The following is a 23,004-nucleotide window of genomic DNA, read 5'->3' as shown; positions in this document are numbered from 1 at the left end:
AGCTCCGTGAAGTCACGCCCACGACATGCCCCCCCCCCCCCCCCCCCCTCGTCGCTCCCAACTACAGGGCGCGCATCGCTACAGCTAGAGCGAAACCACTCACTCGCACGGACCCAGCCTAATACATGAAAGCATCAATAATGTTTAAACCGGGGGATACTCTGTTTACGAGATACTGGTTTAGTTGCTGGTGTTTACCTTCCCTTTAGGAAAATCAAAATGGCTGCCAAATCTCGCGGCTACTTACTGGGCCAATGGGAAGCTTTAAATAATCGGAGGTTTGATAATGCAAGTTAACATACGACATTACCCCAGCTCAGACCTTTTTGTTCTCTGTATAACACATTGCACAAGTAGTTCTCCGGGCGGAGCATGGACACTATTTATGCAGCGGGCGTTGAGCAGAGAATTACCGGGGAGAAATGGATGTCATTTTGTATTTGCAGGTACTACGACCACAAGCGACACGCAGCCAAGAAAACACAGAAGACCGTAGAAGCTGCTGAAAAGGTTCGCTTAAGAGCCTGATTCTGTGTGTTCCCGAAGCTGCAGTTGACTAAAAACTGCCATTCAAGTCCGTGGCAGTATTAGGTCGATTGGACTCTTTAGAACATTATTGAATCAGGCCCAGAATCCCTTGCTCTCAGTCCAGCCACAGCGCCTCCATCCGAGTTAATAATAAATAGTATCTTGAAGGTTGGGGTCAGCAGGGCTCTCCATTAAGGCTTAGATCAGGGGTGGCCAACTCCAGTCTTCGACTGAGCCACTGATTGAGCCACCTGTGCTGAAGCAGGGATATCCTGAAAACCTGGCATATTGGTGGCCCTTGAGGACTGGAGTTGGCCAGCCCTGATTTAGGGGTTCATTCAGTAAGTCTAGGTTAGATGGCAGGGTGAGCACACCTCTTTATACTCCGGTGCTTGCAGAGTGGACTTGTATAGGGAACCGGAACCTCTGCACACCGAAAGAATACTGGAATCAAAATGACTCTGCCAATCTCGCGGTCGGAAACTCCAGTTGACGCGAGTGGGAGGTTTTTGGGCAATCGCTAAGCGATCGGCTGCTTTAGGCGTTTGAATAAGCCCCTTTGTTTAGTAAATCAGTGCTCTCATTGGCGTTAGTGTGTAATCTTTCTGCAGAAGGTGCGCGCTGAAGCAGTGTGCTGCAGAGTAAACAAATCGTACAATCGCTGTTTCCCCGTCATTACGCAGCTAATACTGGTTTGTTTTGTTTGACACGTAAATTAGGCGTTTAAATCGGCGGAGAAGAAAACCAAGCAAACTCTGAAGGAAGTCCAGACGGTCAGCAGCATTCAGAAAGCGAGGAAGGTGTATTGGTGAGCCCGTGCTGCACAATACGTAGGAATCATTCTAGTCTTAACACGGATATACAAACGCTTTTTTTTTTTACATTGGATTGTAGCACGGGGTCTCCGGAACTGAACCCCATTCATTTCAGCTCTGGGGACCCCCTGCTTCTGGAGATACTTACCTTTTTGTGCAGGGTGCCGGTAGCTGCTCGCAGGGTTCATATTGTGGCAGAGTTTTCAAGCTCCCGCGAGCTGCGGACCAATAAGAAGCCGTGACATCATCCGGTTCGTCTTCCTTATTGGCTCACGTCACACGGGCGCTTTAAACTTGAAACCCCAGCCAGCTCAGCCAGAGCATCTACCGGCGCCCCCCCCCCCCGGGGGTCAGTATCTCCAGAAGCAGCATTAATACAACGCGCACATTTTTCAGCACATGGGAAAAATCGACTAAATTACAGTATCTCTGTGTTTCTAAGTCGTTGGCACTATTGTAAATAGCATTTTAGCTTCTTTACTGGTAAACCCTTTCATGTAAATTGTGACTGCCCGGTGTTAACACTCTGCTGTATCCGGGCAGGTTTGAGAAGTTTCTCTGGTTCATAAGCTCAGAGAATTATCTCCTCATTGCCGGAAGAGACCAGCAGCAAAACGAGATGATTGTGAAGCGGTATTTAACACCAGGTCAGTGTCGGCCAAGTAGAGGGCAAATATATATCATTTGCCCGGTCTGGTTGTGCTCCCTGTTTACGGTGATGCCACAAATCCTGCCGTATCTTTACTCTCACTGGTTAGTAAAGAAGCCGACCCCCTGAGTACCGAGAGGCATGCTGGGAACGGTGCTGCCGGTACGATGCCATCCCGGGGAAACAAAATGGAGGTGTAAATCTCCAGCATGACACGGGCCAAATTGAAGCCGCTGCATCAGCGTTTGCAGCTTCCTATTGCCCTTGCGGGAAGCGACGTTCTGGCAGCACCGTCTCTGCCAAGTATCTCGGAAAGCAGGGGGTCCCCTGAGCGGAAGTAAATGCGGTTCAGTTACCTAGACCTCCCCCCACGCCCCTCAAACTTCTCACCTCTGAGACGGTGGGACGGCTGCATTAATCTCCAGCGCTCTCTTCTGCCCAGCGCACTCACTGTTGATACCTGTATATAGTAGAAGAGTACAGCATGCACTCTTTGCCACTGATGTCAATACACAGTAGACATGGGGCGGGCAACTCCAGTCCTCAAGGATCACCAACAGGTCAGGTTTTCAGGATATCCCTGCTTCAGCACAGGTGGCTCAGGCAAAGACAGAGCCACTGATTAAGCCACCTGTGCTGAAGCTGGGATATCATGAAAACCTGACCTGTTGTTGGCCCCGTACATATTTAGGTCTTACAAACATTTTCCCGTGAATATTTAAGTGGGAAACCTGGATCGTTTCCAGCGGTCTCCATTGTAGATCATAAAAGCTGCTGATGTGATCCATTAACCATGCGATTGCTAGGTAGGTTTGTGATCCGATGTCGCTTCATGCGGTGCTGATTTCCATAGTGTTGTGCATTTCAGGGGATGTATATGTACATGCCGATCTTCATGGAGCAACCAGCTGTGTCATCAAAAACCCCAAAGGTAACATAACGGGGAGAGAGGAAGTGACAGGAGTGGGGAGAGGAAGTGACAGGAGTGGGGAGAGGAAGTGACAGGAGTGGGGAGAGGAAGTGACAGGTGTGGGGAGAGGAAGTGACAGGAGTGGGGAGAGGAAGTGACAGGAGTGGGGAGAGGAAGTGACAGGAGTGGGGAGAGAGGAAGTGACAGGAGTGGGGAGAGGAAGTGACAGGAGTGGGGAGAGGAAGTGACAGGAGTGGGGAGAGGAAGTGACAGGAGTGGGGAGAGGAAGTGACAGGAGTGGGGAGAGGAAGTGACAGGAGTGGGGAGAGGAAGTGACAGGAGTGGGGGGAGAGGAAGTGACAGGAGTGGGGGGAGAGGACGTGACAGGAGTGGGGAGAGAGGAAGTGACGAGTGGGGAGAGAGGAAGTGACAGGAGTGGGGGGAGAGGACGTGACAGGAGTGGGGAGAGAGGAAGTGACGAGTGGGGAGAGAGGAAGTGACAGGAGTGGGGAGAGAGGAAGTGACAGGAGTGGGGGGAGAGGAAGTGACAGGAGTGGGGAGAGGAAGTGACAGGAGTGGGGAGAGGAAGTGACAGGAGTGGGGTTTCCGCTGTGCTTGTATTGCAATAATAGTGACATAACGCTCACACCGGATGCATCTGTCTTTATTTCTATAGCTCTGCCCATGTACACGGTGCTACACAGCAGTAACACACGGGACAGAATAATATAACACATAAAAGCAACATTAGGGAAAGGAGTCCCTGCCCCGAAGAGCTTACACTCTAAGTGGGAAGGCATGTAGACTGACCCGCAAAGGGTTTCTGTTTTCTAACATTATGATAGGTTATTGATCCTGGTGGGTTTTTTTGCCCTTTGTGTTTGATTTCATTGTCAGTATTTGTCTCTACCAGCTTTGCTGGGCGGCCGCTCTCTGTATTCACTCTCCTTTTCAGCGAAATAACCACCTTCTCATTCTCGACACGTAATAAAGATGTTTGCGCACCGTTTTTACTGTTAAAATAAAGAAGAAAGTGCTGGAATCATACGGAGGGCACGAGGAGCGATGCTGTACCCCACAAAACATACTTAATACTTTTTGATGACCGTCTCTTATCACCGGTCAGCCCACATAGATCTGCAATTGTCCAAATGTTTAATGGCTGCCACAGTTATAAAGTAGATGGAGAGAGACCATTGCAAACGTGTTACTTTGCTAGATGCAGTTACCCCCGTTACCCCCCCCTCCCCCCGTTACCCCCCAGATGTCGTGCGCGCTTTATATCACTTTGGTTGTTTGATCTCGTCGCAGGGGAAGCGGTGCCCCCGCGCACACTGACGGAGGCCGGCACGATGTCTGTCTGCTACAGCGCTGCCTGGGACGCACGTGTCATCACCAGCGCCTGGTGGGTTCACCACAATCAGGTAAAGTACTTGGCCTGGGTAACACATGGGATGCAGTGTTAGGCCGGGCACTTTATCAGGAGCTCAAGCAGAGGGGGATTTTAGTGACACAAATGCACAGGATTGGCACCAGGGCTGGGATTCTCAAAGCCGCCATTTATCGCGCCCAATCCGGGGTTAAATGACATTGCTACTTAGGGAATCAAAGACAAATTGCATTTATAATGACAGTGTCAGTTTCTCTTGATATGTCACCCTTCCAAATATGAGTTTTTTTATCGTATGTGTATATAGATATATATCTATATAAATAGTGAGCATATTCACATCTCAGACAGGTCTGCAACCCTGCTTGTCACCATTACCGCCTAGCATACAGTGTTTCCACTGCAGCAAGGGATTCTGGGAAATTACATGCAAATGAGCACACAGTGTCACCTTTTGCTTCAAATCCTTTTTGACATGGGACCCCTATAAGCTTATGCTTACACAGCTTGTCAGCACAGCATGGGTTAAGATGCCAGTAACCCTCCTCTCAGACAGCTGTTTCCACCTTTTGTATATATTAGAATTCACAAATGTGAAACAGTCAACAGGAACACGAATCTCACAGAGAGAAAATAACGCAATGGCCCGTTTTGTATCGTTTTAATAACTGAGCAAGGAACTGAGACTTGGAATAAGTGAATTCTATGTGTTATTTTTATCATCCAGGTGTCAAAGACGGCACCAACAGGAGAATACTTAACAACTGGCAGCTTCATGATCAGAGGTGAGGACAGGCTGGGGAATCCCGTCTGCTCTCGCATGCGGACTTCTCACTGTGGTCCGGAGGGCAGACGGCCTGTTAATGTAATAGTCTAGCGCAGAAGTGCGCAAAGTGGGGGGCGCGCCCGCCAGGGGGGGCGGTGGATTGGTTTTGGGGGGCACGCACGTTGTTTGCAGAGGCCCCGCGCTCTTCCCCGAGGCACTTAAATCAAATGCCGGGGGATCGCGTGAGGCCTCTGCAACTCGCTTGCCGGGATTCTGCAGAGCTGGCAAGACTCGTTGCTATGGCAACGCGGAGTCATGCAGAGTGACGTCGCACGTCTGTCTCCATGGCAACAGGGTCACGTGACCCGTGGCGTCATTTGACGCCGCCAAACAAGGTGAGGGGGAGCAGGCAGGGGGGACGCAGCTCAAAAAGTTTGTGCTCCCCTGGTCTAGCGTTGGGCCCCTTTCATATATACCTAATGTTACATGTGCTTATCTCGCCTCTCTCCACCAAATAACCCCCGTTTATTTATTTGTTACATTCCTTTTTACAGGGGGAGAGGGGGCAATAAGGTGCTTTTTCCGTTTGCTGTAAACGCGGCGTTCCCCGCCTCGCACGCAGATGATGCTTTTTTTTTATTTAATAAGTTTAACCGCCTTATTTTCCAGGGAAGAAGAATTACCTTCCACCCTCTTACCTGATGATGGGGTTTGGTTTCCTGTTTAAGGTTTGTATGTTATCCGCGTCAGAACATTAACCTGCAACACCTTCTATTTCTAGGAAACCTCCTTGTGAATAAATACAGCAGGGGCGGCCAACGCCAGTCCTCAAGGGCCACCAACAGGTCAGGTCTTCAGGATGTCCCTGCTTCAGCACAGGTGGCTCAGTCAAAGATTGACCCACGGATTCGGCCACCTGTGCTGAAGCAGGGACATCCTTAAAACCCGACCTGTTGGTGGCCCTTGAAGACTGGAGTTGACTACCCCCGAAATACACCGTGTATGTTTCTATGTATATAACGCGTCTGGTTGGTGGCGGTTAAATCGAAGCCGAATGCCCTTTGTCGGCAGGTGGATGAAGCGTACGTCTGGCGACATAAAGGGGAGCGGAGGGTGAAGGCGCAGGACGAGGATCTGGAAAGCGTAACGAGCAGTAACACGGAGCTGGCCGCAGAAGAAAATGAACCATTGGGTGAGGACTCTGAGATCCCTCTTAACCTGTTGTGTGCTGGATAAACCAGCCGCTCTATGTGCTTCTGGTCTGCCTGGCAATGCAGGAGTTAATGTTCAGGGGTAGAAATCCCCTCCCCTCCCCCCACTCCCACTTCAGTTTCCTGATCTGCAAATGACATGTAGCAGTGTGCAGTGACTCTGAGTATTACTGTGTCACAACTCTTCAGCCATCACGACTCTTGCGTTCTTCTCAAGGAAGTCTTCTTACTACCCCCTTTGTATCTAAAGCTCTCTCCCGCCTTAAACCTTTCTCACTTTCTGCCCCACACCTCTGGAATGCCCTTCCCCTCAATACCCGACTAGCCCCCTCGCTATCCACCTTTAAGACCCACCTTAAGACACATCTGCTTAAAGAAGCATATGAGTAGCACTGGATAATCATGGACACATGACACAAAGCTTGGCCCCCTGCAGACGCACTTACTAGTATTCCCTCCTACTGTCTCTGTACGTTCTCCCTACCTACCAATTAGATTGTAAGCTCCTCGGAGCAGGGACTCCTTCCTTAATGTTACTTTTACAGTATGTCTGAAGCACTTATTCCCATGATCTGTTATTTATATTTGTTATTTATATGACATGTATTACTACTGTGAAGCGCTATGTACATTTTATGGCGCTATACAAATAAAGACATACATACATACATACAACTGAGCCGCTGTATTAAGAGCAGAGACATATGTCCCTGTGTAATTTGGGCTCAGCTATTTGGCCGTTCTCACTGCTGTAAAACATTCACTTGGACACAAGCGGTGTCCGCCGGCCCCGCAAAAAATGTAACATGATTTCTTTTCAGCCCCAATTAGCACACGAGCTATTTCGCTTGGTAACCGTTAAAGGTTACTCACGCTCGCTCTTTCTCGCGCTCTCTCTCGCGCTCTCTCTCTCTCTCGCACACACGCACTCGCACACACGCACTCGCACACACGCACTCGCACACACGCACTCGCACACACGCACTCGGACACACGCACTCGGACACACGCACTCGGACACACGCACTCGGACACACGCACACACGCACTCGGACACACGCACTCGGACACACGCACTCGCACACACGCACTCGCACACACGCACTCGCACACACGCTCTCGCACACACGCACACACGCACTCGCACACACGCTCTCGCACACACGCTCTCGCACACACGCTCTCGCACACATGCTCTCTCTTTAACCGTTAAAGGTTAATTTCTCACTCACATTCACACGCTCTCCCTCGCTTGCTCACTCTCACACATACACACACACTACTCTCACACACACACTACTCTCACACACACACACTACTCTCACACACACACACACACACTACTCTCACACACACACACACACACACACTACTCACACACACACTACTCTCACACACACACTACTCTCACACACTACTCTCACACACTACTCTCACACACTACTCTCACACACTACTCTTACACACTACTCTTACACACTACTCTCACACACTACTCTCACACACACACACTACTCTCACACACACACACTACTCTCACTCACACACACACTACTCACACACACACACTACTCTCACACACACACTACTCTTACACACACACTACTCTTACACACACACTACTCTCACACACACACCACTCTCTCTCACACACACACCACTCTCTCTCACACACACACCACTCTCTCACACACACACCACTCTCTCTCACACACACACCACTCTCTCTCACACACACACCACTCTCTCTCACACACCACTCTCTCTCACACACCACTCTCTCTCACACACCACTCTCTCTCACACACCACTCTCTCTCACACCACTCTCTCTCACACACCACTCTCTCTCACACACCACTCTCTCTCACACACCACTCTCTCTCACACACCACTCTCTCTCTCACACACACCACTCTCTCACACACACACACCACTCTCTCACACACACACCACTCTCTCACACACACACACCACTCTCTCACACACACACCACTCTCTCTCACACACCACTCTCTCTCACACACCACTCTCTCTCACACACCACTCTCTCTCACACACCACTCTCTCTCACACACCACTCTCTCTCACACACCACTCTCTCTCACACACCACTCTCTCACACACCACTCTCTCTCACACACCACTCTCTCTCTCACACACCACTCTCTCTCTCACACACCACTCTCTCTCTCACACACCACTCTCTCTCTCACACACCACTCTCTCTCTCACACACCACTCTCTCTCACACACACCACTCTCTCACACACCACTCTCTCTCACACACACACACCACTCTCTCACACACACACACACACACCACTCTCTTACATACACACACACACCACTCTCTTATATACACACACATACCACTCTCTTACATACACACACACCACTCTCTTACACACACACACACACACACACACACACACACACACACACACACACACACACACACACACACACACACACACACACACACACACACACACACACACACACCACTCTCTTACACACACACACACACCACTCTCTTACACACACACACACACACCACTCTCTTACACACACACACACCACTCTCTTACACACACACACACACACACACACACACACACACACACACACACACACACACACACACACACACACACACACACACACACACACACACACACACCACTCTCTTACACACACACACACACACCACTCTCTTACACACACACACACACACACCACTCTCTTACACACACACACACACACACACACACACACACCACTCTCTTACACACACACACACACACCACTCTCTTACACACACACACACACACACACACACACACACACACACACACACACACACACACACACACACCACTCTCACACACCACACACACACACACACGCCACTCTCTCTCTCTCACACACACCTCTCTCACACACACACACACCACTCTCTTACACACACACACCACTCTCTTACACACACACCACTCTCTTACACACACCATTCTCTTACACACACACACACACACACACACACACACACACACACACACACACACACACACCACTCTCTTACACACACACACACACACACACACACACACACACACACACACACACACACACACACACACACACACACACACACACACACACACACACACACACACCACTCTCTTGCACACACACACACACACCACTCTCTTGCACACACACACACACACACCACTCTCTTGCACACACACACACACCACTCTCTTGCACACACACACACCACTCTCTTGCACACACACACACACACCACTCTCTTGCACACACACACACACACCACTCTCTTGCACACACACACACACCACTCTCTTGCACACACACACACACCACTCTCTTGCACACACACACACACCACTCTCTTGCACACACACACACCACTCTCTTGCACACACACACACCACTCTCTTGCACACACACACACCACTCTCTTGCACACACACACACACACACACACACACACACACACACACACACACACACACACACACCACTCTCTTACACACACACACACACACACACACACACACACACACACACACACACACACACACACACACCACTCTCTTGCACACACACACACACCACTCTCTTGCACACACACACACACCACTCTCTTGCACACACACACACACCACTCTCTTGCACACACACACACACCACTCTCTTGCACACACACACACACCACTCTCTTGCACACACACACACACCACTCTCTTGCACACACACACACACCACTCTCTTGCACACACACACACACCACTCTCTTGCACACACACACACACACACCACTCTCTTGCACACACACACACCACTCTCTTGCACACACACACACCACTCTCTTGCACACACACACACCACTCTCTTGCACACACACACACCACTCTCTTGCACACACACACACCACTCTCTTGCACACACACACACCACTCTCTTGCACACACACACACACCACTCTCTTGCACACACACACACCACTCTCTTGCACACACACACACCACTCTCTTGCACACACACACACCACTCTCTTGCACACACACACACCACTCTCTTGCACACACACACACCACTCTCTTGCACACACACACACCACTCTCTTACACACACACACACACACACACACACACACACACACACACACACACACACCACTCTCTTGCACACACACACACACACCACTCTCTTACACACACCCGTTCATGTAACATTCCAATAACGTAACATTATTCTTGTTTTCAGACAGCTGGGTATCTAGAACTTCACAGAAAGCATAGTTAAACAAACACACACACACACACACACACACACACACACACACACACACACACACACACCACTCTCTTGCACACACACACACACACACACACACACTCACACACACACACACACACACACACACACACACACACACACACACACACACACACACACACACACACACACACCACTCTCTTGCACACACACACACACACACACCAATCTCTTACACACACACACACACACCACACACACACCACACTCACACCACACTCACACCACACACACACACCACACACACCACACACACACACACACCACTCTCTCTCTCACACACACAACTCTCACACACCTCTCTCACACACACACACACACACACCTCTCTCTCACACACACACACACACACACACACACACACACACACACACACCACTCTCTTGCACACACACACACACACACACCAATCTCTTACACACACACACACACACCACACACACACCACACTCACACCACACTCACACCACACACACACACCACACACACCACACACACACACACACCACTCTCTCTCTCACACACACAACTCTCACACACCTCTCTCACACACACACACACACACACACACCTCTCTCTCACACACACACACACCACTCTTACACACACACACACACACACACACCACTCTCACACACCACACGCACACGCACACACCACTCACACACAAACACACGCCACTCTCTCACACACACACACACGCACACACCACTCACACACTCACACACACCACTCTCTCTCACACACACACACACACACACACACACACACACACACACACACACACACACACACACACACCACTTTATCCCACTCTCTCTCACACAAACACACACCACTCTCTCTCACACACACACCACTCTCTCTCAAACACACACACACACACACACCATTTTATCCCACTCTCTCACACACCTCTTTCTATCTCTCTCTCTCTTTCTATCTCTGTATCTTTCTATCTCTCCCATCTCTCTCTTTCTCTCGCTCTCTCTTTCTCTCGCTCTCTTTCGCTCGCTCTCTTTTTCGCTCTCTCTTTCGCTCGCTCTCTCTTTCGCTCTCTCTCGCTCTCTCTTTCTATGTCTATATCTCTAAAGTGCCACAGCATAAATAGGAATGTCATGGATATCTGTAGATCAGAAGTGGCCAACTCCTAAACTGCCTAAAGGGCCACCAACAGGTCAGGTTTTCAGGATATCCCTGCTATAGCACAAGTGGCTTACTCATTAATTGAGCCACCTGTGCTGAAGCAGAGATATCTTTAAAACCTGAGGACTGGGGTTGGCCCCTCTTGGCTGTAGACAACAATGGATTCTAGTTAAAAGGCAGGATCAGCAACAAGTATGTTTGTTTGTTCGTATTTTAATAACAATCTTTCTGCGCCTCACTATGCACCTTTGCCTGTCTGATGGACATGCCTCATTTTGCTGTTGTCAGACGGGCCGGAGGAAGAGGCGGATAGCAGCAGCAGTGAGGGTGAAGAACAGGAGGATGCTCCAATGTTTCACAAAGAAAGTGACGGGGGTATCGAGGCTGCAGAGCCGCCGGGCACCGCTGATGGGTCTCCCAGTCTCGCAGAGCCCGAGGAAACCTTCCCTGCAGACAACGAAAGGAACAGCACAGCGGAGAGGGAAGAGGAATCTCCAGGGATGAGCTACCCTGACACCGCTATAGATCTGTCTCATCTCCAGGCCAGGAGGTACCCGGAGCGCGTCACAGCTGTGCTATAATCCTTGCATCGCCCCAGGTTTGCAGAGGATCACTCTTGCACACAGGGTGCTTAAGCTTTTGTGCGCGTTTGCTTCCGTTTTATATGAATGGGAGCTGACGGGTGCTAAAGTTTAGCACCCTGTTGTGGATCTGAGCCTTAATCTTTTGAATTGGAAGAAAATTCTGATTAAAATAATCCATTATTCTCATGGTATTTGTATAATAAATATTTCAGGGAGAAGACATGTCGTGGTAAGAGGAGCATATATATCATGTATTTCCTACTCGCATCCTCTTCCAGCCTTCCCATGTCCCTGTCCCCGAGACAGGGAGCGATCAAAGGAACCAGAACGGATTTAACAAGCCGTTTCACTGTGCGGGCGGTAAAAGGCATTGACTTGTGCATTTTGCTTCCTGGTGGCGCAGTCACAGGCCTTTAGATACTGGGTTCGTCGGATTGCATAACTCTGCCATCCAACAGCACGTGTCCATGAATGTGTCCCTGTCCTGTTTGTGTCATTTCATTCAAGAACGGTCACTCAGAGTAGAGACAACAGTCATTTAGTACAGGGGTGGGCAACTCCAGTCCTCAAGATCCGCCAACAGGTCAGGTTTTAAGGCTATCCCTGCTTCAGCCCAGGTGGCTCAATCAGTCTCTGCCTGAGCCACTGATTGAGCCACCTGTGCTGAAGCAGGGATATCCTGAAAACCTGACCTGTTAGTGGCCCTTGAGGACTGGAGTTGCCCACCCCTGCTGTAGTAGCACAACCAGGTGTGAGCTGCTTTTATCACTGTCGCGTTGTTACTGCAGCGTCTGCTTCGTCATGATTCCTCATCTGGGGCCAGCTCTAATCATAGTAGCTTACCATCGAAACAGCCCAGCCCTTTAAATATATTCATACTGATTATACCATTGCCACATTTATGCTAGTTGCTGTTGCTTGTAACTATGGCCTTGATTTTGGGAGTAACGTAACCGCTGTATTGTCTCTGTAGGACCTTATCTCGAGCAGTGAACGCAGAGCCCGCTGAAGCAGCATTGGTGGTAAGGTTCCTTCTGCGTGCTTTCTTTTGTCAATCTTAAATCTGCAATTATTTGCTTCTTCAGCCTTATCTAACCTCTATTTCCTGGTTTACCAGAATGATAACAAGTCTCTTGGTCGAAAACATATGTCTGCTAAAGAAAGACGGTAAGAAGTACCAGCATTTGTATGAAATATGACTAGGGGTCCTTTGGTCTATGGTTGGCTTTTCTTGAACGACACTAAAATGTTTTTTGTTCATTAGGAACATTTTGGGTAGGTTAGTGTTTTTTTTAAAGGGCGTTTCCCAGCAGGATGTCTGAATGTCCTACAACAGTGCGCAAACTGGGGGGGCACGACATTTTCTAAGGGGGGTCTTGAGTACTGAAGTTAAGAACCCTTATATAGAGGTACAAAATTGTTACTGAAAGAATAATTCGATTTTAAAAATCCATTTATTTTTCTTCAAATTATTTAAGTACATTATTTGCGTAGTATTAGATAATACTTACTGCCATTTAAAAAGAACAGAAAAACCCATTTTTTTTCACTCTTGATACCCTTTTTAATTATGTTCCATCTACTAAGCTTCCGTGGGTTCCTATAGCAACCATTTAGAGAACCACAGCACTTTTGACATTGGCGGCCATATTGTGAATCCTGGAACGCAGGATCCTCGCCGACGCAATGCAGATGTACTGGAGGACAGTATTGAAATGAATAAAAGATGTGTTGGGTATCACGATCCCGCTAGATCCATCTCTAATTATTCTAGCCAAACTTATGGAGAATGTGAATCACTGCACACACAAATTGATTTTGCATATACTAACAGCAGCTAGGTGCGCTGGAATAAGACACTCCTGTGCTCCAAAAGAGAGGTTATTAGAAGGGTCAACGAGGTCCAATTAATGGAAAAGCTCACCTCATTTCTGAACCATGCTACAGGGAAGTTCTATAGGGTCTGGGAACCCTGGGAAGCTGGATAGGGCGGAGATGGGTAGCCACCCGCAGAGGCAGGAAGTGTAATGCAAGGGAATGACCCCAGAAAGAGAGCCGGAGTGCAGAGAGAAGAATGTCCTCTATATAATGTTGTATGATATGAAATGTGATTGTTAGAAAAACTCTGTACAAGATGGTTGCCCCATCCCCCCACCATCCCTTCTTTTTTTTCTGTACCCCACCCACTCCCATTTCACTGTTGAAAATGTCAATAAAAATATTTGTTTTAAAAAAGAAAAGGGGCGTCTAAGAGGGGATATGATAACTATATACAAATATATTCGGGGACAATACAGGGAGCTTTCAAAAGAACTGTTCATCCCACGGGCAGTACTAAGGACTCGGGGCCATCCCTTAAGGTTGGAGGAAAGGAAATTTCACCAGCAACAAAGGAAAGGGTTCTTTACAGTAAGGGCAGTTAAAATGTGGGATGCATTACCCATGGAGACTGTGATGGCAGATACAATATATTTGTTAAAAAAAAGGTTGGACATCTTTTTAGAAAGGAAAGGTATACAGGGATATACCAAATAAGTAAACATGGGAAGGATGTTGATCCAGGGATTAATCCGATTGCCAATTCTTGGAGTCAGGAAGGAATTTATTTTTCCCCTTATGAGATGTCATTGGATGATGTCACTGGGGTTTTTTGTTTGCCTTCCTCTGGATCAATGAGTAAGTATAGATATAGGATAAAATATCTGTTGTCTAAATTTAGCATAGGTTGAACTTGATGGACGTACGTCTTTGTTCAGCCTCCTCCTACTATATAACTATGTAGCTTAGATAATTGCATTGTCGTAATGCTCCTTTAGGCACCCTTCCCGTTCTGGTTAGGGGCGAGTCCTGGCCAGATAAAAGGACGTTTTTCATGTCTACAATATGCCGAGCCAAACATCGCTGACCCCATCTGAAAAGGGTTTGTTTGAATAGAAGTCTGAGGGATTTAAAAATGAAACCCAAATAACAATGACCCCCTCGTTGTTTAATGCAGGGGTGGTCAACTCCAGTCCTCAAGCCCCTCCCCCCAACAGGTCAGGTTTTCAGTGTATCCCTGCTTCAGCACAGGTGGCTCAATCTGATTGAGTCAGCTGTGCTGAAGCTGGGATATCCTGAAAAAACCTGACCTGTTGGGGGATGAGGGGCTTGACGACTGGAGTTGAGCTGGTTCAATAGGTTGCGGTAAGCTGATATTAAACGTGCTCCTGTTGACAATGGAGGATGTCCGGTGACTTGCATTGAAGCAGACTGTTTGCCATCTTTTATCTCGCCAGTGAAATGAAGAAAAAGAAGCCTAACGACCCGGAAGAAAACGAGCCGTCGGGTGAGAAGGAACGTGAGAACACGTCCGAGGTGGCCGCCTCTCGGAACCCAGCTCAGGGTGGCACGGAGCCGAACCCAGCTCAGGGTGGCACGGAGCCGAACCCAGCTCAGGGTGGCACGGAACCGCAGCCCATGAAGAGAGGGCAGAAGGTACCGTTTACTACTGAGAAATCTAAATGCCACTTTGTAGCAGCGCATGCAGTTTTGTGCTTTAAAGGAGCAATCAAAGCACTTTTTTTAACATGGGATTGAAGCCGGGGGTCTCTAGAGCTGACCCCTATTATTTTGGGCTCTGGAGACCCCCTGCTTCCAGAGATACCTCCGTAGTGTAGGGGGTGCCGGAAGCAGCTCCGTTTGAGGTTTAAAGCCCCCGCATCACACGGGCCAATAGGAAGTCGAACCCGATGACATCACAGCTTCCTATTGGCCCGCAGGGCACGGGATCATTGAAACATCGTCATAATGTGAACCCTGGTAGCCAAGCGGAGCGGCCACCAGCACCTCCTACTTACCTCCGTGTCACGGGAAGCAGGGGGTCCCCCGAAACGAGCGGGGTTCAGCTCCGGGGATCCCCTGCTTCAGTGCTGTGTAAAAAATAAATGTTAAAAAAATAAAAAATAAACGCGCTTGAATTGCTTCTTTAATCTTTTCCCGGTTTGTTACCCAGTTCCTCTCTTGCTGACCTAAAGCGACTTCCCTGTGCTACACCCACAGATACAATCACTGCCACCGAGCAGGTCATATTCCCAGGTGTTTTTTTTTTACTTTGTTTCATAATAATTCTCTTTTTTTTTCTTTCTGTTGCAGAGTAAAATAAAGAAAATGAAAGAGAAGTACAAGGACCAGGACGAGGAAGATCGGGAGATTATAATGCAGCTGCTGGGCGTAAGACCTACATTTTCTATCCTTTGTTTCGCTTAACCCAGGGGGAGGCCACCTGTGCTGAAGCGGGGATATCCCGAAAACCTGACCTGTTGGTGTGGCCCTGGAGGACCGGAGTTGGCCACCCCCTGGGTTAACCGTTTTGCTGCAATTGCCGCCCCCTCTGACCAGTGAAAGGGTTAATCTCACGACGGTGCGGGGGTTGGGGTTCATCCAGTCCGCAGGGTCCCACAAAGAGGAGAAAGCAAAGAAGGGGAAGAAAGGTCACACGAAGGAGGAAGCCGCCAAGAAGCCGCCCCAGAAAGCAAAAGGTGGCGGGCGGCTGAATGCGCCTTGTAAGGAGGGACAGGGTCGGGTGGAAGTCTTCGTAACGCAGGACATGCACGAGCTGACACTGGAAGAGCAGCAGGAAGAGAAGGTGAGCAAGGCGGCGGACTTCACTGGGCCCAGGAGGCCGGTCACAGCCCTTCGGGACGGAGGACCTGGCGGAAGCGAGATACATTCACGCTAGCTGGGCTTGGCATTCTTACTGTCTGCATTAGAGAAGCTTGTGTGGTTTTAGATTTGCTAACCTAGAACAAGAGTGTTTCTAAAACAGGGGTGGCCAACTCCCAGGCTTCTAGGGCCATCAACAGGTAGGGTTTTAAGGATATCCCTGCTTCAGCCCAGGTGGCTCAGTCATAATGACTGAACCACAGATTGAGCCACCTGTGCTGAAGCAGGGATATCCTGACCTGTTGGTGGCCCTTGAAGACTGGAGATGGCCACCCCTGGTCTAAAATATCCATATGATTTATTACCTGGTACAAGACGCTTTGCTCCCTAGATCTGAGTTTCCTTCTGGCACTGACGGCTGTGAGTGGATTGGGGGCTTGAGTGACACGGAAGGCGTTTTTGTATTTGAGACGGTGTGATAGGCCCCAGGGCTTCCAAGCCTCCACTCGTGCTGATTTGCACTTTTTATTTTATATAGGTAGGATGCAGTTCATTTCAGTCCCGGGGACCCCCTGCTTCCAGAGATACTTAGCTCTGGGTGCTGCCGGTATCTCTGTGCAGTTTAAATATACTGCGTCACGCGGGCCATTAGGAAGACGCAAGTGATGACGTTGCAGCATCCTATTGGCCCGCAGTGCGCGGGAGCTTTTTAACCTCCATATTGATCGCCCAGTGAGGGCTCTGACCGGCAGCACCTACGGAGGGAAGTGTCTCGGGAAACGGAGTCCCGGAGCGGAAATCAACACGGCGCAGATCACCTGCTTCAAATAAATTGTCTGTGCGCGCGCATGTGTATATATGTGTGTGTGTGTGTGTGTGTGTGTGTGTGTATATGTATATATGTGTGTGTGTATATATATATGTGTGTGTGTGTATATATATATATGTGTGTGTGTATATGTATATATGTGTGTGTGTGTGTGTGTGTGTGTGTGTGTATATATATTCAGACTAACAAAAGTAAGTGTCGCCAGGCGTTGCTGGTGTAAAAGAACATTGCCCAAGTAATGGAGTTCTGTTTCTTTGATAAATCTAAGGGATTTCTCCTAAATAACTAAGTTTGGGAAATAAACAGTTTTCCTTCAGCTGCTACGTTACGTTTCTAAAGCCTGCACGAGTACGTGCTCTCCGGGAGCCTACATCAATGTGTGTGGCGGGGGGGGGGGGGGGGGCACAACATTTCCTAGAACGCATGACAATAAGCGGTGCGGGGGGGATGTCATATTTCCTGTTTTTCAGTACAACTATTTCTATATTTCATACAGGAGGAGCAGGAGCAAGATCCCCAGGGAACTGAGGTATTTTCTTTGTGTTCTTGCGTAACATAGCAATTGATATTTTTTATTTGCGTTCGTCCCTCCGGCTTCTGGGAGAGTGGGAAGCGGCTCTGAGTTCGGTAACGCATACTTTGTAAGGAATATGGGCGCAGTTGCACATATTGAAAAGGCCACTGAGCCTGCCCACCGGTAATCCAGCACGTCACGGAAGCGCGCATTGAAAATATTTCCGTCTTTTAACCCTTCCCGTATCCCGCAGGAAGCAGAGAACCTTCTGAATTCTCTGACGGGACAGCCACACGCCGAGGATGTGCTTCTGTTCTCCGTACCCGTCTGCGCCCCGTACACCGCCATGACAAATTATAAGTACGTTGAGGATATAAATTCATGATCTCCCATTCTAGCAGCAATGTAATACATCTGTGTCTCGCCTACTAATCTGCAGACATTTAAGTTGCGGTTTTCATTTGATTTCACCCAATCACAAAGATCTAACGCTAAATACTGCACTCCTAGTACACCGATTCGCTTATAATAAATGGATATATGCTTTTTTTTGTACTTTTCCATCTTTCGCCTGATCACAATTTACATGCGCTTTTATCTTGGAGAGAGCGCGTCACGTACGTGTAATGGTGAATAACCGGGCACTGTGGAGCTATTCTGTCACTGTCACTGCGGCAGCTTCTTTCCTGTTATACTGTATGTGTAAACCCAGCACAAGCAGCTAAGATTGCCAGTGTTCTGTATTTGCTGGTTCCTGCAGGAGCGTCAGTCCTAACGTCATAATTAGAGATATATTTATCCGCTTTTGAAACATTAACTGTGTGTACACACACACACTCACACACACACACACTTTGTTTAACTATGCTTTCTGTGAATTTCTAGATACCCAGCTGTCTGAAAACAAGAATAATGTTACGTGATTGGAGATTGGAATGTTACATGAAGGGTTTTCACATACTTATTTTGTGGAATAATTTCACTTGCTCGGATCAAACTGTATATTGTGTTTTCTTTTCAGGTATAAAGTAAAACTAACTCCAGGAACCCAAAAGAAAGGCAAAGGTATGTTTATATGTTTAAAAGTGTGTGTGTGTTATATGTATATGTATTTTTGGTTTCCCATTTCTTTTGTTCTTCATCTCTCTCCTCTGAGATATATATATATATATAGATATATAGATATATAGATATAGATATCTCTCTCGGAAGAGAGAGATGAAGAACAAAAGGAATGGGAAACCAAAAATATGCACAAATGTCTTTTATTGGCCCAACTTTGCAGCTACCCTCTTGATCCTTTATCAAGAGCAGAGAGCACCGAAACGGGACAATAAAAACATTTTTGGTGTGTGTGTCCTTTTTTTTATATTTGTATAGTGCCTTCTATAGGTACTACAATAGCAGCACCCTCTCCAGTCGTCTGATGTCAAATCTAATGGCCGTCACCCTGAAACTGCTTCTATATTTAATTCCCAACAGCTGCCAAAACCGCTCTGAACAGTTTCATGCATTCCAGAGAATTGTCATCCAGGGAGAAAGACTTGCTGCGGAGCGTCAAGGTAAGCGTTCCCCCAAACAGCTGGCCACTGCAGTCACACTGCTTATTATTAGTAACATGCAGTATTCTGCCTTCGAAGCACCGCGCAGAGTTATAATTGTTCTTTTTGTGTGTGTGTGTGTGTGTAGGACACAGATCTATCGAGGAATTTGCCGGGCAAAGTGAAAGTTTCCGCACCCAACCTGCAGAACGTGAAGAAGAAATAATAACTCTCCGTATTGCGCCAGTGGAGCAAATACAAGAGTTATATTGTAAATATTATTCTGTTTTACGACATGATCGATTTTTGCCATTGTGATAAATTTCCGTCCAGTGGTTTGCTTTTATTTTGCTAGATTTAAACAGGATTAATCCTCACCTTGCTCTCTCTTGTTGGAGACGCCATTGCTGTGCTATTAACCCTGTCGCTGCCAGAGAGGCCTGCAATGCATTGGTTCGTTGCAGGCCGTTCTGCTATGCAAGAGGTTAATCTTCCCAAGTCTAAAAAACAAGAGGCATTTCATAGTCACCAGAAAACGGCGTGTCTATAGCAGGGGGGCGCAAAGCTTCTTACATGCGCCCCTCTGTCTCCTCCCCCTCTGGCTTGTGCCCCCCCCCAAATAACATCACGGGGTCATGTGATGTCACGTTGCCATGGCAACGTCACATTACCACCCCCCCCCCCCCCCGGCATCATTTGACGCTGGGTTGCCATGGAGACGCGTCGCTGGAAAGGAAGTAAAAGTTACAGAGGCCTCACGCGATCCCATGCATTTATTTTAAATGCTTTCGGGGAAGCGCAGGAGCTCTAACAGCTGCGCCCCCCCCCCCCCAGAAAATCTCACCCCCCCACTTTGCGCTCCCCTGCTCTATAGCACATGGGAAATACCCACAACTGAACTACTGCAGCAGGGGTGGGCAATTCCAGACCTCAAGGGCCAGCAACAGGTCAGGTTTTCAGGATATCCATTCTTCAGCATATGTAGCTCAAAGACAGCCACCTACCTGTGCTGACGAAGCAGGGATATCCTGAAAACCTGACCTGTTGGTGGCCCGCCCTATAATACAGCATTTTTTTTCGCTGCCTGTTGATTGCAATTAAATTCTAAGAATGACCTGCGAGCATTTTTGGGAATGTCTGTCCTGTGAATCCTCCTCTTCAAATTGTTCACGTACGCCTGACCCGTATTCTCGTGATATGTAAGCAAATAAAATAATCCGCTGATCACACGAAATATCTGAAAAAGTGTCTTACGCCTGAAGTTGTCGGATTTCTTATGAACAGAAGGTAGTGTTTAAAGGTCCAAAGTGAAGCCATTCCAGTGACCTGTTTAAGGGCTCTCATCCGGGCTATTGATGCCTTTTTTTTAAAATCCAAATCGGACACGTATAAATATTTATAATGAATTTTTAAATAAAAAGTGAGACTTGGGAGGGATTTGATTACCTCTGACTGCTCCCTTTTGTGTGATGTCACTGTGTTATCAGCAAGTGCTCGCACACCCAGAGTCCTCTCTCCTCATAACTTTATTGGCTCCAAGAACTGGATGTGGAATTGCACCTTTTTAACATGTGTTGGCAGAGCTCGCCAAACACACATTTATCACAGAAGATCTGAGGTTACGGGGTCACGAGCCTCCGGAAATTACTTATTTAATGAAAAGAATAATGGACGTATACATCGGATAGTATTGGAAGAAGCAAATGTATTTACAAGTGCTTGAAATAACTGCACTGGGAAATGCGGAATAAACCTAATGATGCTAATTGTCCTTATCTGCCATCAATTTGTGAGTGGAATGCAAAGCCAGCAGGATATGAGGCTGTCTAGATAGTAAAGGACATATTGACGATAAGAGGAATGGTTGAATAACCCATTTGAACCATCGACCTAATCTGCAGCTTTCAGGCTAAAGTTCATTATGTCGCCACAAAGACGACGAAAGCTTTAGCATTTACTCAGAATACGTTTAATGTACATCGATTTGCACAAAAATAAGTTCTCCATGTGCCGCACACATTCATATTGACTAAACCACACTTATGACTTACAACATTTATCCAATATACATCTGTTCCTTTTACACGCAAGCTCCGTGGCTCTCAGGAGCCACACGTGTTATTGCTGGCAAACCGCTGGTGGACATGGTGCAGCAAGTGCTTGGGGAGGAAGTCCAGGGAGCCGGCCAGCATCTCTTTGAAGGAAATAACCGTCTCTAGGCAGAGCCTTGGGAAATAAGAGCAGGACAAGTTAGGGTGTAAATGAAAGTGCCAGACCCAGATTTCTGTCAAAACCACATTGTAAGTCAGGGAACCGGCTCCATACTCTATGGAGGTGTCTGAAGGAACCGCAGGAGTATTCCTAATAAGTTAAGGTACTGATGCAGCAACGAGTATCCGAACACTTGCCTCTGGGGCAATACCCCAGTAATGCTGTGACATTTCTGCAAACAGACTAATGGCCCATCGGATTAACACAGCGGGGGTCCCTGGCAGTCTCATACAGTTTGAATGAGACTGCCAGGGACCACCACTGTGTTAATCCGATGAGCCATTAGTCTGCAAAAATGTCACAGAAATTTTGCAGCATTACTGGGGTATTGCCCCAGATTTCCCCAGGTAAGTGTTCAGATACTCGTGGCTGCATCAGTACAACCCTCACTTGCCCATAATGCTCTGCAAACCGCTTCAGAAAGGAAGTTACCAATGACAAATTTATAGGCTCCGTTTAACGTTGATGCACAAAACGTTGAATTGTCACTTACAGCTTCAATCAGTGCTACTCCACTCACGTAGTTTCTATACGTCTGCATGTAAAACAGTTAGTTGTGTGTTCAACACATTGGTAAAAGAAATAAGGTGTAACGGCTTTCTGAAGAGGTAAATGGCTTTGGTGTTTTTCCAGTGCTGGCGGCGTCAGCATCACCTCAGCAGGCAAGAGGTTACATGCATGAAAATGTTTACAAATTCATATGCACAATCAAAGAAACTGCAAATAAACATGGAGATATCCAGTTTTGCGTCACAGGAGGCAGCGCGTGTGATGGCGTTACAGCAGGGGCGGCAAACTCCGGTCCTCAGGGGCCAGCAACGGGTCAGATTTTCAGGCTATAT

At 47.9% G+C, this 23,004-nt stretch overlaps 2 protein-coding genes across 4 annotated transcripts in view; one reads left to right on the top strand and one right to left on the bottom strand.

Moving 5' to 3' along the window:
* NEMF (nuclear export mediator factor) overlaps positions 1 to 21,348 on the top strand; it is a 38,499-nt gene extending 17,151 nt beyond the window's left edge. The window contains exons 16-34 of the mRNA XM_075613842.1: positions 447 to 510; positions 1,248 to 1,336; positions 1,887 to 1,990; positions 2,861 to 2,923; positions 4,214 to 4,326; positions 5,020 to 5,077; positions 5,728 to 5,786; positions 6,130 to 6,250; positions 12,071 to 12,332; positions 13,340 to 13,388; positions 13,484 to 13,533; positions 15,642 to 15,840; positions 16,498 to 16,575; positions 16,790 to 16,990; positions 18,333 to 18,365; positions 18,604 to 18,710; positions 19,372 to 19,415; positions 19,833 to 19,912; positions 20,040 to 21,348. Coding sequence (XP_075469957.1) covers positions 447 to 510; positions 1,248 to 1,336; positions 1,887 to 1,990; positions 2,861 to 2,923; positions 4,214 to 4,326; positions 5,020 to 5,077; positions 5,728 to 5,786; positions 6,130 to 6,250; positions 12,071 to 12,332; positions 13,340 to 13,388; positions 13,484 to 13,533; positions 15,642 to 15,840; positions 16,498 to 16,575; positions 16,790 to 16,990; positions 18,333 to 18,365; positions 18,604 to 18,710; positions 19,372 to 19,415; positions 19,833 to 19,912; positions 20,040 to 20,117 — 1,852 coding nt within the window. The 3' untranslated portion in view covers positions 20,118 to 21,348. The remainder of the gene's footprint in view (positions 1 to 446; positions 511 to 1,247; positions 1,337 to 1,886; positions 1,991 to 2,860; positions 2,924 to 4,213; positions 4,327 to 5,019; positions 5,078 to 5,727; positions 5,787 to 6,129; positions 6,251 to 12,070; positions 12,333 to 13,339; positions 13,389 to 13,483; positions 13,534 to 15,641; positions 15,841 to 16,497; positions 16,576 to 16,789; positions 16,991 to 18,332; positions 18,366 to 18,603; positions 18,711 to 19,371; positions 19,416 to 19,832; positions 19,913 to 20,039) is intronic.
* A 489-nt stretch (positions 21,349 to 21,837) lies between these two features.
* The window catches only part of LOC142502620 (kelch domain-containing protein 2-like), a 10,575-nt gene continuing 9,408 nt past the window's right edge, over positions 21,838 to 23,004 (bottom strand). For all 3 annotated transcript variants that reach the window (XR_012803812.1, XR_012803813.1, XM_075613851.1), the window contains one exon: positions 21,838 to 22,117. Coding sequence is in view for 1 of the 3 variants with exons in the window: in XM_075613851.1 (XP_075469966.1) it covers positions 21,994 to 22,117 (124 nt within the window). In the remaining 2 variants the exon portion in view is untranslated. The remainder of the gene's footprint in view (positions 22,118 to 23,004) is intronic.

This window comes from Ascaphus truei, chromosome 9, assembly GCF_040206685.1.
Source record: "Ascaphus truei isolate aAscTru1 chromosome 9, aAscTru1.hap1, whole genome shotgun sequence".
In the NCBI taxonomy this organism is placed as follows: domain Eukaryota; kingdom Metazoa; phylum Chordata; class Amphibia; order Anura; family Ascaphidae; genus Ascaphus; species Ascaphus truei.
The sequence above is the reverse complement of the archived record's forward strand: the minus strand, read 5'-3'. Positions and strand labels throughout refer to the sequence as shown.